The following is a 12,911-nucleotide window of genomic DNA, read 5'->3' as shown; positions in this document are numbered from 1 at the left end:
TAACAAGAAGATGAAAAACTTTCTCACACCCTTGCACCAAACATTGCCACCAGTTCCTGATGTCTTCCTCTCCTCACCCGTTATTCAGTAATTTGCATAGCTTTTCATATATTGTAGTTTCTTGTCAAATAGCAAGTAATAGGGAAGACTAAGATGATTCATGTTATACTTAAGTCTTCTATAAACAAGTAGCAGCTGCAGGTAGTTATCGCATATTAATGTATATGCCAGAGCGATACGTGTAAATTCAAAAACACAGTGGCTGGTCAATCCTTACTGCACAACTACAGAAAGCAGAGTGGACATGCACTGACCTTACCGAACTGGGTGCGTTATTATTAAAATCTAAACAGTAATAGGTACAGATTTAACGGTGCAAAGACTGTACACTTCACAGGATCTGCTCAGCCACCATGTTGCTCCGGTCCGGTCCCAGGACAATGCATGTGACTGTGTGAATGCAGCGAGCTCAGAGGGGGTGGAACAAGGGAACAGTGGGTAGGGAGGCCTGACGGGAGGCCTGCTGTCAGCACTAATGTGCATCACAGCGCTGCTCTGTGGTAGCAGGTCCACAGGGAAAACATAGGGGCGAAACGATTCCAGGGACCTATGGGAAGACACAGAAACGGGTCACCTAATGGCAAGTTAATGGTAATAATCCAGCCGCTACAGGATAGCCTCACTCGCTGTGGCCTAATTTCAAGGGTGAATCAGCAGGTCATATAGGCCGAATGTATAAAAGTGTGTGTGTGTGTGTGTGTGTGTTGGGGGGCATTCACATGCAGATGCTCTCAAGTGATCTTTAGAGTTGCGGCACCTGGGAGTGTCTATTGTCATGGATTATTGGAAATTCACCAGTCTTCTCAGATGAATGTCACATCCTGTTGGAAGGACAAAAAGTGTCTGTGGGTTTGATATTGGAAAACCACACTATTGACTGAAACTATTTTGATACCATTCAAAATACGGAAACATGACCATTATGTGATAAAGCTCTTTCAAATCACTGTTGTCAAGTGAAAACCTTGTAACTCCAATTTTGGTGATTTTGATGTTTCCCCTCCAGCTCTTCTATAGGTTGAGAAAATCTTAAAACTGTTGGACTTATGGAACCTTTTCAAAACCTCACTGGATAAACCCCAAAAATGCACGGTGGTCAATCTGAAAACAATATGTTTTTCTTAGTTCCTGAAAAGTTGGCATTTGGGAAATACATTTGGGTTTCCCCCAATGAAATACTCTTTAAAATTATTGAAGTTATAGGCATATATATCAAGTATTGAAAGGCGCAACCAAATGGTTGCGCCTTTCAATACTTGATATATATGCTATATAATATGGGTTTCATTTTTTTTTTTTTTTTACTTGATTGAGACTGGAATTTTTTTTACTTCTCTTCTGGAATGAAAGGAAACGATCATTTCAAATAAGTAGCTATCCAGAAAAGAAAAAAAAAACAGAAGTTGTACTATGCATTGTGTTTGGTGACTGATAAAATTTCACTGATGATCAAAACAGCTGGATGTGATGAATAAACATTACAGGCTATGGGTGGGGAGGGAGATTATATATTATCAGTGTCTTTCAGGAGCTCCACCATGGTTATAAAAGAAGCCAGGCTGTGAATCTGGAGGAGAACAATGCAGTCAGCTGCTCCTGACACATCAAGACAAAAACAAGCCAGCGCAGTCTGACGGCCTCGCCCATCCGTTGATCCAATACTTATTAGGGGTGTCTGTCTACTGAATACCAAATTATTCAGTCAGCATTCAGCTTTTCAAAAGATACTACTTTGTATATTTTTAATTTACATAAAATATGGCGTTTTCAGTATAATGTCCAATGTATACTTTTTTTTAGCTTTAATCTTTAAGTGTAAATCTTTTACATCTTTCCAAGAGGCTGGAATGTATGATTAAGAATAATGTTTTCTGCAGAGACACAATGGGAAACAATGAGTTGTGAAGATTTCGGAAGAGATTTCACAAGAGCATAAAGTCAAAGAATAGGTCAAAGTTAATTAAATCAGTCAAAGGTAAACAGCAATGTTTGCCCACTTGCCGTTGTCATTAACACTGCTGAGAATGAATGCTAATTAACCTAACTCTAATCTCTTCCATAGAATCAATTAGAAAATTGCCATCCAGTTAAAGACATCTTTGTCTGGATGATACTTAAAATATGCATAAACTAATACCACCTGTAGATATACGGCTATTTTGGTATTTCATCTCTGGACCGTTTCATCATCCCAAGACATCATACTGCTGTTCCAGATTGATAGCTTTTCACAAAGCCTTTGTGGCAACAGAACAATAGGAAATGAGCGGGAGGCCTCTGTGTGTCACATGTGGTGCCTTTGATTAACATTCTAGACTTGTTTGTGTAACAGGATCTCAGGGTGAGGCAAGAATACCAAAAAACTGAATCAGAGTAATGCAGGGGGTAAAACAACGTTTTTCATTTAGGGAAGCAAATGTAAGAAATATAATCTTGTCGTGGAAGACGGACTAAAGCAACCACACAAGAAATCTTGTTATGTCGGCACAACAGGACTAGGACCCAGTTTGAGAATATCTGACTGGATTAATGAATTGCAAATCCCTAAAAACCCTTTACTAACAGAAATAACATAAATTAAGCATATGTATTACAGTACTGATACGCCCATCTTAAAAAGTACTTACCCTACCTCTAATATGACTTATGACTACTTTGATTGGTATCTGGCATACGCAATCAAAATGAATTCTGCCTGCCAAACCTGCAGATCTACTTGTGTTTTAATTATGTAGTGAACACATTAGCCAGACCTGTTTGGTGGCAACAAAGAGAGTTTTAGGAGCATCCCAAAGGCACCTTTAGCATATAGGCACCAAAGTGTGATAGCCATACATGCAAGAAGAGGGAGGTTGTTTGGCAGTACTGCAGCCAGATGTGGGAGATGAGTTTGGCAAATGGTATCTTGCTGTCTTTGTTCACTGTTCCTCACCCCGGACAGCTGGGGATGGTAACTGATAGGGTTTTCTTTCTCTCTCTCTCTCTCTCTCTCTCTCTCTCTCTCTCTCTGAGACTGCGGCCATTCAGGGAGGAAAAGTCACAATAATGAAGTAAAAAATAAATAAAGTACATGGGGTCTAATGAAGAGCTTTGTTGATTAAAAGCCTGCATTGTAGTTACATTTGTACTGATTAATGTTATGTTTCTTATGTAGCATTTCTCATGCTCAAAAAAGTAAATACATGATATCCATTAAAAATGTTGAGTCTATACTATATTGTGAGATGGTGCAGTTGTTTAATGTACTGGCTTTCTGAATCACACTGTCAATGCCTGGTGGCTGTTTGGAAGACTTTAGGGTGGAGGAGGGGCTGTTATTCAACTCAACAGTGTGGGTGCTGGAAAGGTGATCAACTGTAAGCAGTGTCTCTGTTTGTGTCAGTCTGTCTTAAAGGAAAAATCACTATAATATATAGGGACTTATGTGTCTGTGCTACTCAATAGTGACTATATAGTGACTTTATAAAGCGTTATAGTATGTTTAGCTCTTGTGTTATCACTATATATATCCCTATAATATTATTATATAGTATTATAGTTTTGCTGTGATAATTGTGTGTGGTAACAAGCAGATCAAATTTCATTTAATACCACCATTTAGTCTGAGAATGGTTTCAATTTTGCCATATCAAATTATATATGTGTATGAGTGACAAATTGGTAACATATCAAATTGGAAATTAAATTGGTATACTTTGGGTATTTTACGTATTTTCAAATAGTGTTATGCAATAGCCTTCTTTCTTTACTGAACAAATGAAATTTCCCATGGCACAACACAACCTGCTTCTGCAAAACCTCACGTAGCTGTGAAAAGTTTGAGGTCCCCCTCCCCCCGCTCCACATGGTGGCTGATGCATAAAGTGAACGCGTGGAAGGGCTTCATTTGAGGAAGGTACTATGCAATAACATCCCTCAAACGGTTTTGACATGTAGGCCTATGGCTTTAATCAGCGCACGAAACTATTCTATGAGTAGACTATATTCTAACTTTAGACGACACACATTGTTCATATGTTATCCCACAGTCAGTGAAATGAACACCGCCAAGAAGCAGACCATTGGACTTAAGCCACTGTATATCTATGGTCGGGTAACTTGAACAAATTAAACAAATTAACCACATAGGACAATGTTAAAAAGTCAAGGTTTGCATTCCGGTTGGGACAACTCCAAAGTCGTTTGCAGGTTATATAAATAGCTACAATAACAGATAAAACAATACATTACACATTTTATTGAAGGTATGTTCGACTCATGTGTGAACTAATCATTTTCTGTTATTTGTGACCACGTGACTACCCTAGGGGTTTTTTGGGGCTGTCGTGCGCGCGCCCCATCTTCCCCTTGAGAATCGTTGAGAGCGCGCCTCAGAATTCAACAGCTGCACAGTGAGGACTCGCAAATAGAACAAATATGATTCACACTCAAACAATTGAATAGGTGAGCTCTCCGCCAACAAAGCGTTGCTAAATGAAGAAGTAACTTATATACATAGCGATTTATTTAACTTATTCACGGGTTGTATCAGTATTATTTTAAATCCGGAAATTCTGAATTGGTAGGTATTGTTGGTGAGTTTCTACAGTTTGGTCGGAGTCGAGACAACAGAGAATGTGGTTTGCTAGCGATATGTTTAACGCTGGTCGCTAACGTTAAAGTCGTTAGAATGCGAATGACCCTACTTGGAGTTTACGTTAACATGACTCGGCGACGTTAGCATACTTAACTTATCTAAGTTTTGAAACTAAACAAATATTTAAGCCATAACGTCCCGTAGGCTCGTTAATGTTAATTTACATCAATCTATTGTCACGATCCTATCGTAGTCGAAACTTGTTTGTAGTTGAGTAAAGTGTTAACAATACTTATTGCTTGGAGCCTTCCCAATCAGAGTTGCTGTTAATAACGTTAACGTGGGAGTTATTGATCTTTGTCTCTTCGCTCAAAAAAGTAATGGTTGGTGCTGTATTATACATATATAGAAATGTAATAGCCATACAACATTAAATAGACGATTAACTTAGGTAAACTAACTCACCCAGCTAGCTTAACATCTGACGAGTAATGTTAATGATCATAGTTTAACGAGACCTGTGCTTGCTTGAATAACAAGTGGCTAGCGCTAACCTACATCCTTTTCCACACAAAGCGTGCATGTGCTGGATAGAAATTCACTCTGGGTTGTTATCGACACTTGCCGGTGCTCACCTGGATTAAAGGTACGCATTGGCAATATAATATAGCTACTAACAATATATTGAATAGAAAGTTGGGGTACCAGCATATTAAAACAAATAGGTGTTGACAAAAATATATATTATTGACTTGAATTTGGTTCATTCAGTGTGGAGAACCGAGCCCGACTGACAGCTTCTGGCTTTAAAATTACCTGCAACGACTAGTTCAGCCTCCCCCTATTAACTAGATTGCCCATCTGTCGCATTTTGTAGATGATATGAAACTGCATAATGCCGTGTTGTAAACAAAACAGAAGTTGTTAGGCTACAGTGGGCTGGTATGTGCTTTACAGTTGTCACAGGCTTCATACTATTGCCTTTGCATGAGCCTTGAGCCTTTGAACTTGTTGGTCCAGTTACTCCACTTTTGAGCCAATCAAATGCAGTTTATGGTTTCCATTTCTCCAAATGTTGTATATTCTGTATATAAGCAAACCATCATACATGCTCAAAAGATCTGTTACTATGGTAAAGCCTCAGCAAGGTAGTCCAAATTGTTGAATTGTGAAACAAAAATATGCACATGGAAAAGAGCACATAGTTGGTTCATACAAACTATACAATATGAATCAACAAGGCAGCCCAGTATGACATAAAAAAATTAAAGTTTTGGTTTCTCTGTTGTCTGGCATTGGAAGAGAGTTGTTTGTGCAAAAACCCATCAAACTAAGCTCATATGAACAACATTTGAAGTTTTAAACAGGGGTGAGATCAGGAAAACAAAAAGTTGGAAAATGTAAATCTACATTAGAAATGAAAGGGTGTTTATGTCCAAAAAATCTTAGAAATCACATAAGTGGTTACATTTTGTGGGATTTGGATTTGCACAACTGCAATATATTTTCTGTATTCCCATGTGAACACCCACTCTTAATTTAACATAGTTTATAAATTAGTCTGTTTCTCTAACACAAACAATTTACGGCAATGTGAACTCTGATAAATTATGACCCCATATACAAATATTTGCAAGAATTGAGTTTGCCTGGTTGCAATTATGCTAATGTCTGTGGATGTCTGTTCATGAACTCGATAGAGGTGTACACGCTAAGAATGAAAATGATTAAAAGCAAGCAAAACGTTGCTTTATCTGCTTTATCAGTAGCCTGTGCATAGAGGAAACGAGTTGTATATGCTGTTGACTGCTGAAAAGACACATTTCCTGTTTCAATATGAGGAAAAGCATTTCTCTCTGTGTGTTCTAAAGTCTCTTGGTGCATTTTAAACAGATTTTATCTTAATGTTAGATATTATTCATTATAGCTTTTGGCAGTAGCCTACCCAATCATAGCTGATACTGAACAAGGCCTCAGACTTTTTTTTCTCATTGTTTACAGACTCCCAATAACCTGGAGATTGCCTAGAGCATAGTCGCTCCACCTTTCGGAGGACAATGCCTACTCACCCGTTGCTACCATTTGTGGAGAGCCCAGATGGATTGGGTCAAGACATTCTGAACAATAGCAGTGCAAGCATGCCAGGGCCTGGCTCTAGCATGACACCTCACAGCACCTCCTCAGAAAAGGCTGTGTTGCAAACTGGAGGAAGTGTGCCGCTCTCTTGTATGTTCTGTGACCAGACCTTTGCTCACCAGGAGGAACTGGGTCCCCACGTATTAACCCAACACCCCACCACTCTGTTTGAACCAGCTGTGCTTCGCGTTGAGGCAGAATTCCGGATCCCAGGAGAGAGGCCCCGACCCAAACCGAGTAGTCTCCCACTTCAAAAGGAGGAGGTTCTCAGCTGTATTGTATGTGGTCAGGTATCACAAGATGCCAGTGAGCTGGAGACCCACTTGAGGAAGCACAAGGACTACTTCACTTACTGCTGCAACGTCTGTGGACGGCGCTTCAGAGAGCCTTGGTTCCTCAAGAACCACATGAAGATGCATGTAAACAAGCCAGGAGCTAAAAACAAGGCCCAACAAGACCTGGAGACACCAGTCACTATCAATGGCATTATTCAAGACCATATTCCAGAGCCTGTAGTCACTGTTTACAAAATGTGCATGGTTTGTGGGTTTTTCTTCCCTGACCAAGATAGTTTGGTAGAGCACAGTAAAGTACATAATAGAGAGGTGGAGCCTGGCAGAGATAAAGAAAAGGAGAACAAGGATGCCACTACTGAATCCCTTGCCAAACAGGAAACATTTTTACACAGTCTCAAACTTCAGCCTTGCTCTGCAGAAAACAATTTGCAACCTGAGAGATCCTCTAAATGGATTCCCCAGCTAGACCCTTTCAACACATATCAGGCCTGGCAACTTGCTACAAAGGGCAAGATAGCAGTTGGTCCCAATAATACTAAAGACATCGGCCAGGAAGCCAGCACAGACAACGAAGACTGCGGCTCTGATAAGGAGGAGTTGAGTAATATTTGGTCCGAGGGCCAAGCGGACAAGAAAGAGGTCCTTGGGAGAGAGCTTAGGTCTCGGCAGCAGACTACAGTTGAAACCCCATCACCAGAGCCAGAGCAGAGGTCTCTAATGCAGAAAGATAAGGACAAGGAAAGGCCAACCACTTGTGAGGACTGTGGGAGAACTTTTAGGACCTACCACCAGTTAGTTCTCCACTCCAGGGTGCACAAGCGGGAGAGAGGTGGAGGAGAGAGCCCAACTGCCTCCTTTGATGGAAAGATGTCAAGAGTAGTTTCACTGGACCATGCAGAGGAAGGCTCTGAGGAGGGCTCAGAGGAGGCAGCAGCAGCAGAAACCTTGGGTACAGGTAAATTAGGGGCAACATTACTTGTCCATGCTATACTTATATATATTTTTTTAAACAAAGACCACAATTCCTATTTTGTTATTGAAACAGACCAAATAACATTGAAGGAGTCATTAAAATGTGAACTCCATGCAGAGTTCTTAGTTAACAAGTGCTCCCTCTGCTGTTCATTGTGGTCCCTCCCTCTTTTCTGTGATTGATTCCTCTGCATAAATACTTTTTTATTTACCTTTATTTATTTACTTATTTATTTATTTTTCAAAGGTGAGGATGGTTTTGACCGATCAAAAGTCAGATCAAAAGAATGCAGTTACTGTGGCAAAACATTCCGGTCAAGCTATTACCTCACTGTTCATCTGAGGACTCACACAGGTATATTAAGCAAAATATTGGGCTTGAATGATCTATATAATCTATGAAAACGGGACTGCATAAATTAACTGAAATTCTATTTGTATAGGTCTATGGCTGTGACTTAGCTTCTTAAGACTTAATACTTACATTCTTTTGTTTCAGGTGAAAAACCATTCAAGTGTTTGTACTGTGACTATGCTGCAGCCCAAAAGACATCACTGAAATATCACCTGGATCGACGTCACAAGGACAAACCTTACATGGAGATCCCCAGCAGACCTGTGTCCTCTCCTAATGATAAAGAACTTGGAAATAACAATGAAAAACCTGCCCCAAAGAGATCCAAACTTTGGGTTCCTGGACTCAAGTCATGTGCCAGTGGAAAACCAGAGGACAGATTTGATGGCATAGGAAGCAATCTTGGCAAACCACTCGTCCAAATGAATGCTGAGTATGAGAAATTAATTGCTAAGCCTGCTTACTCCCCGACTGATGATGTGCTCATAAAATGCCCCGTACCTGTTAACCTGAAGATGGAGCGGAAGGAGATAAAAGACGAGAGCTCTGAGGCCCCATTAAATCTGTCCTTAAAAGTGTCTCTGTCCATCCCTGCCAGCTCAGAACCCAAAAATGCATTAATGCCAATTGCCTGTTCGTCCTGTGCATATAAAACCCTGTACCCAGAGGTTCTGATTATGCACAAAAAGCTGACTCATAAAGACAAGTCAGACATTGCTAAAAAGAATGGCTTCAGAGGCAGTCTGAAACAGAAACGTTACACTGGCTGCCCCCCTGCCCTGGATGGGAAAGACGTCACCCCACTCCCTATGATTGACAGGAGCCATCCTCGTCGAACCAAGTCTCCAACCCCTCAGCCTGCAAAAGCACAAGAGAAGACTCCCTCAACTAACCCACCTCATGCTCCTAAACGGTCGCCAATCCATGTGCCCCTATCTGAGGTTGTCCAGGAGAACCAGCGGTATAGGCCGAACATTGATTCACATGCCAGTCAGGAGTCCCCTAGGTACACGGAGCTCATGAAGAAATCCAGCACCAGCAGCAAGTATGTAATGGACAGACTTAGCCCATCAGACCGAGTGGGTATTGGTGAGAGGAGTTACCCGGTGAGAACTGGTGTCATTTGGCACTCAGATGCTGCCAGGCTGTGCCTGTCCAGCCGGTTTGGAAGCCTTCCCCAGATGGACTTAGGAGAACCCTCCAGCAAGAGAATAAAGTACTCTCTACCTCCAGGCAGGGAAGCTGATGCTGGTGAGAAACCTGGCTTTAGAATACCAGCAGGGGATGGATCCAACAGGCTGCTTATCTCAGGAAGAACTGTGAAAACCACATCACAAGGGTCATCTCCTTCCCCTGTTTCTGAAACCATGGGTCCTGTTAAGGCTACAAGTCCAGCTATTGGAGGCAGCATGGAGACCGATTGGAACATGATGAACCTTCTGCGCTCCTGCACGCCCAGCGACCTGGCATCTCTCTATCACAGCACACCAGCAAACCCCAGTCATGGAGGGCTAGCTAACCCAAGAGCAGGTATGTACCTGGTTAGCTGTTTCATGGGAATGACTCTTAGCAGTATAGCTTTTTGTCAAGTATTATACAAAGTATTTTATCTCTTTACATTCTAGCAGTTTGTAGATTTAACATTGATACTGTCTGTTCTCAGGGAGCAGAACCACACTCTACCAACACTTACACACACTGCCCAACCTGCAGAGGAGAGACCACCCAGGCCCATTCCCTAATCAGCGCTATGGAGCCACGGACAAAAGTACCTAAAATGGCACAAAGGTAAAAGGTTAATAAAGTTTCTAAAATTAAATTAGGCTGCTTTATTGGTTTCCTAACCGTAAGCAGAATCTTTGAGATGTCTCACCTATTATGTTGCTATACGTGATTTTACTTCAGTCATATTGGAAAGTACATGAAAACATTTTTTTCTCCCTCTCTAGATCTCAACTGAGCTGCTACCTTTTTTGGAGAACTGGAGGATTTGTTTAATATATGGATCAAATGAGAGATGGTTTGTGCTCAAAGAAGAGCATCTAGGCTCCCTTAATTTCATTTTTTTTTTTCAGCGCTGAAGAAAATGTGGTGCACAGACATTTCAGAGCTCAGGCCTTCAATGTTCAGCTGTTTTTTTGTATTGGAGAAAAAGTGCAGATCATCTCTCTTTGAAAATTATTCCACTAGGGTGTGCCAGGATTTTTTTTTCACTCAGAACTGTTGCTTAATCCATCGTTGACCCACACTGTGATTCAGTCATGTGTATGTGACATAACAGTGAAGTTTGTATGTGGGATAACATTCAAATATCATATTGGTAAGTTTACGATAGATATAAAATGTGTAATAAGTAAAAACGGAAAACTTCAAAAATTAATTTGTGAAAATATGCTGCCCTGTCTAGTTATTGTCATGCAGGCAGTCATTAAGCACTATTCTATTTTCCTTTTCCAAAGCACTGAAGGGTGGGGTTTTTCTATCGAATAACTTGATGTCTTAAGCCCAGTGGTTTACAAAGAGGCCACAGTAACAAGCTCTACTGTGTGTGTTAACGTGGTCTACCTCATTTTATAAACTTGACACTGTTGTTTTTGTAAAGCTGCTGTAGCTATCATGTCAGCTGAGCCTGTGTACCTAGCTGCATATCAACTAGAGCCGGATGTGTTGTGAGTTTGACTAGTTTCACTGGATGGATATGTGTCTTTCTGGAGGATCAAGGTTTATATTCAAGCGCCTCATACTCATCTGGTGATGCTGACCAACTACTGCTCAGGTCATGTTGATCTGGCACATGATTTAAAGGTAACACACAATTTGGGTTGAGAATTTCTTTGAGATGCTTGATATTTACCAGCCCAGATCTAAAAAACAAAACAAAACAGGGATTTGTGGTTTTCTTTATGTCCTTTTGAAATAGCTGATGGTTGTCATCTGCTTTATTGGTGCCTCAAATCCAGTATGCTGTAAAACACGTACCAAATAGTATGGGGTTCTACTTGTGTGTTAAGTGGTCATGCTGTACTTTTTGGACTGTACATTTAGACAGACTTTGCTTATATTATGCAGAATCTTGACAATGTTACTCAGTCATTTGTTTCAAGTTATTGCAGTTAGTCCTGACTGGCCATCAAGTGGCCTTTTAGACGTCTTAAGACTATTTGGTTTAAGAAAAAAAGGAAACAGCCTTGTTGATGGAATGGCTCAATACATTATACACTGTGAAAGAGAGAGAGAAAAAAAGTCTCAGGTTAACTGATATTTACGAGCTATTTGGATACATCCTACTGTGTAATTTGGTCTTTTGGTATTCCTCTTTGAAAGACTTGCGTTAAGTTATTTCTTTTTTTGGTTTTTTTGACTTTCACATACATGTGTACTTGTGTAAAACTGAAAATATTGTTTGAGATTTGTATGACACATTACAATAATAAAGTGAGAGTCGATGAGCTTTGTGGCATTATCTCATACTTCATTGTTGGGCACCTGGACCCTGACAGGAGACAGTACAGAAACCTGTTTTAGATACAAATTCAGGGCCTTAGAGGCATTCAGTGAGGCTGTAATTAGTACTGTTGGGTAAGACAAAGCTATCTGATTCGAGCTTATGTCTGCCAGGTGCAGGTCACACATACCTTTGGACATACCTGACATTTTTTCTGCACCCCACCAACATTAGTAAGTGATTATTTGAATGCATTTTATCTTACCTTTAACATATTTAACATGCTTTTCAAGCTCTTACTATTAGTAATGCATGGTACTATTGCAATAATATGTGAATACCTTGTCAAAGTAATGCAACTGACAGTATCTTAAATTCTGAACAATGAACAACTTGCATGACTGTATCAGCCTTATGCCTAAAAAAAAAAATCAGGAAAAAAAAGGCATTTCAGCAAGATAAATATGAGCTTAATGCTTTTCAACAAAAGATGCAATACATTTTTTGTACATCAAAAATGGACAATAAAAACTTTTAAGTGAAAGAGTGTATGGAAATACTGCAGACTGTGAGGAATATTGCAGTGTATTCCTTTGCCCACCAACAGCTCCCACTGACCACTAGAGGGCAGTACATACAAAGTCTAGATTCCAGCATTCTCAGCTGAGCTGGTTTCAAAGCCTTGCAAGTTCAATGTAAACAGCAGGTTTATGTGCTAGAGTTAGGTATGGTGAAGTTGTGCTTTTGGGCCAGGTGAAGACCTTGTTTGATATGACAACCATAGTGCAACATAGAAGTGTTTATTAGCCTCGATATTGAGTAGACATGGGCTAAACACACAGATACATTTCTCATCATTTTATAAAGTACACCTCCATAAGTACACCTCCATAAATGAAAAAAGAATATATATATATATATATATATATATATATATATACACATAAATATATAGCCTCCTGACAGAAGTTTGGCTTTTACATCAGCAAGACATAAGCACACTATTGTTGACTTTCCCCACATCTATAAAAGGAGGGGACTGACAAAACCTATCATGGCTGTGCATTCTGT

General features: G+C 40.2%; 1 protein-coding gene across 3 annotated transcripts; it reads left to right on the top strand.

Moving 5' to 3' along the window:
* The first annotated feature begins 4,480 nt into the window (after positions 1 to 4,480).
* On the top strand, positions 4,481 to 11,825 carry znf217 (zinc finger protein 217). Of its 3 annotated transcripts, none has more exons than XM_071541898.1 (6): positions 4,481 to 4,621; positions 6,638 to 8,023; positions 8,288 to 8,395; positions 8,540 to 9,925; positions 10,059 to 10,183; positions 10,345 to 11,825. In XM_071541898.1, the coding sequence occupies exons 2-5, from the start codon at positions 6,694 to 6,696 to the stop codon at positions 10,169 to 10,171; spliced, it is 2,937 nt and encodes a 978-aa protein (XP_071397999.1). In that variant the 5' UTR covers positions 4,481 to 4,621; positions 6,638 to 6,693; the 3' UTR covers positions 10,172 to 10,183; positions 10,345 to 11,825. The 3 variants fall into 3 exon arrangements, with proteins under 3 accessions (XP_071397999.1, XP_071398001.1, XP_071398000.1); XM_071541899.1 differs by having other exon boundaries at positions 4,482 to 4,503; XM_071541900.1 differs by lacking the exon at positions 8,288 to 8,395.
* Positions 11,826 to 12,911: the final 1,086 nt, after the last annotated feature.

The sequence above is a fragment of the Centroberyx affinis genome, unplaced genomic scaffold (genome assembly GCF_046629955.1).
Source record: "Centroberyx affinis isolate AG114_WGS23_722 - 3 ecotype Tasmania unplaced genomic scaffold, CSIRO-AGI_Caff_v1 ptg003969l_1, whole genome shotgun sequence".
Lineage (NCBI taxonomy): Eukaryota > Metazoa > Chordata > Actinopteri > Beryciformes > Berycidae > Centroberyx > Centroberyx affinis.
This window is presented reverse-complemented; position numbering and strand designations above follow the sequence as displayed.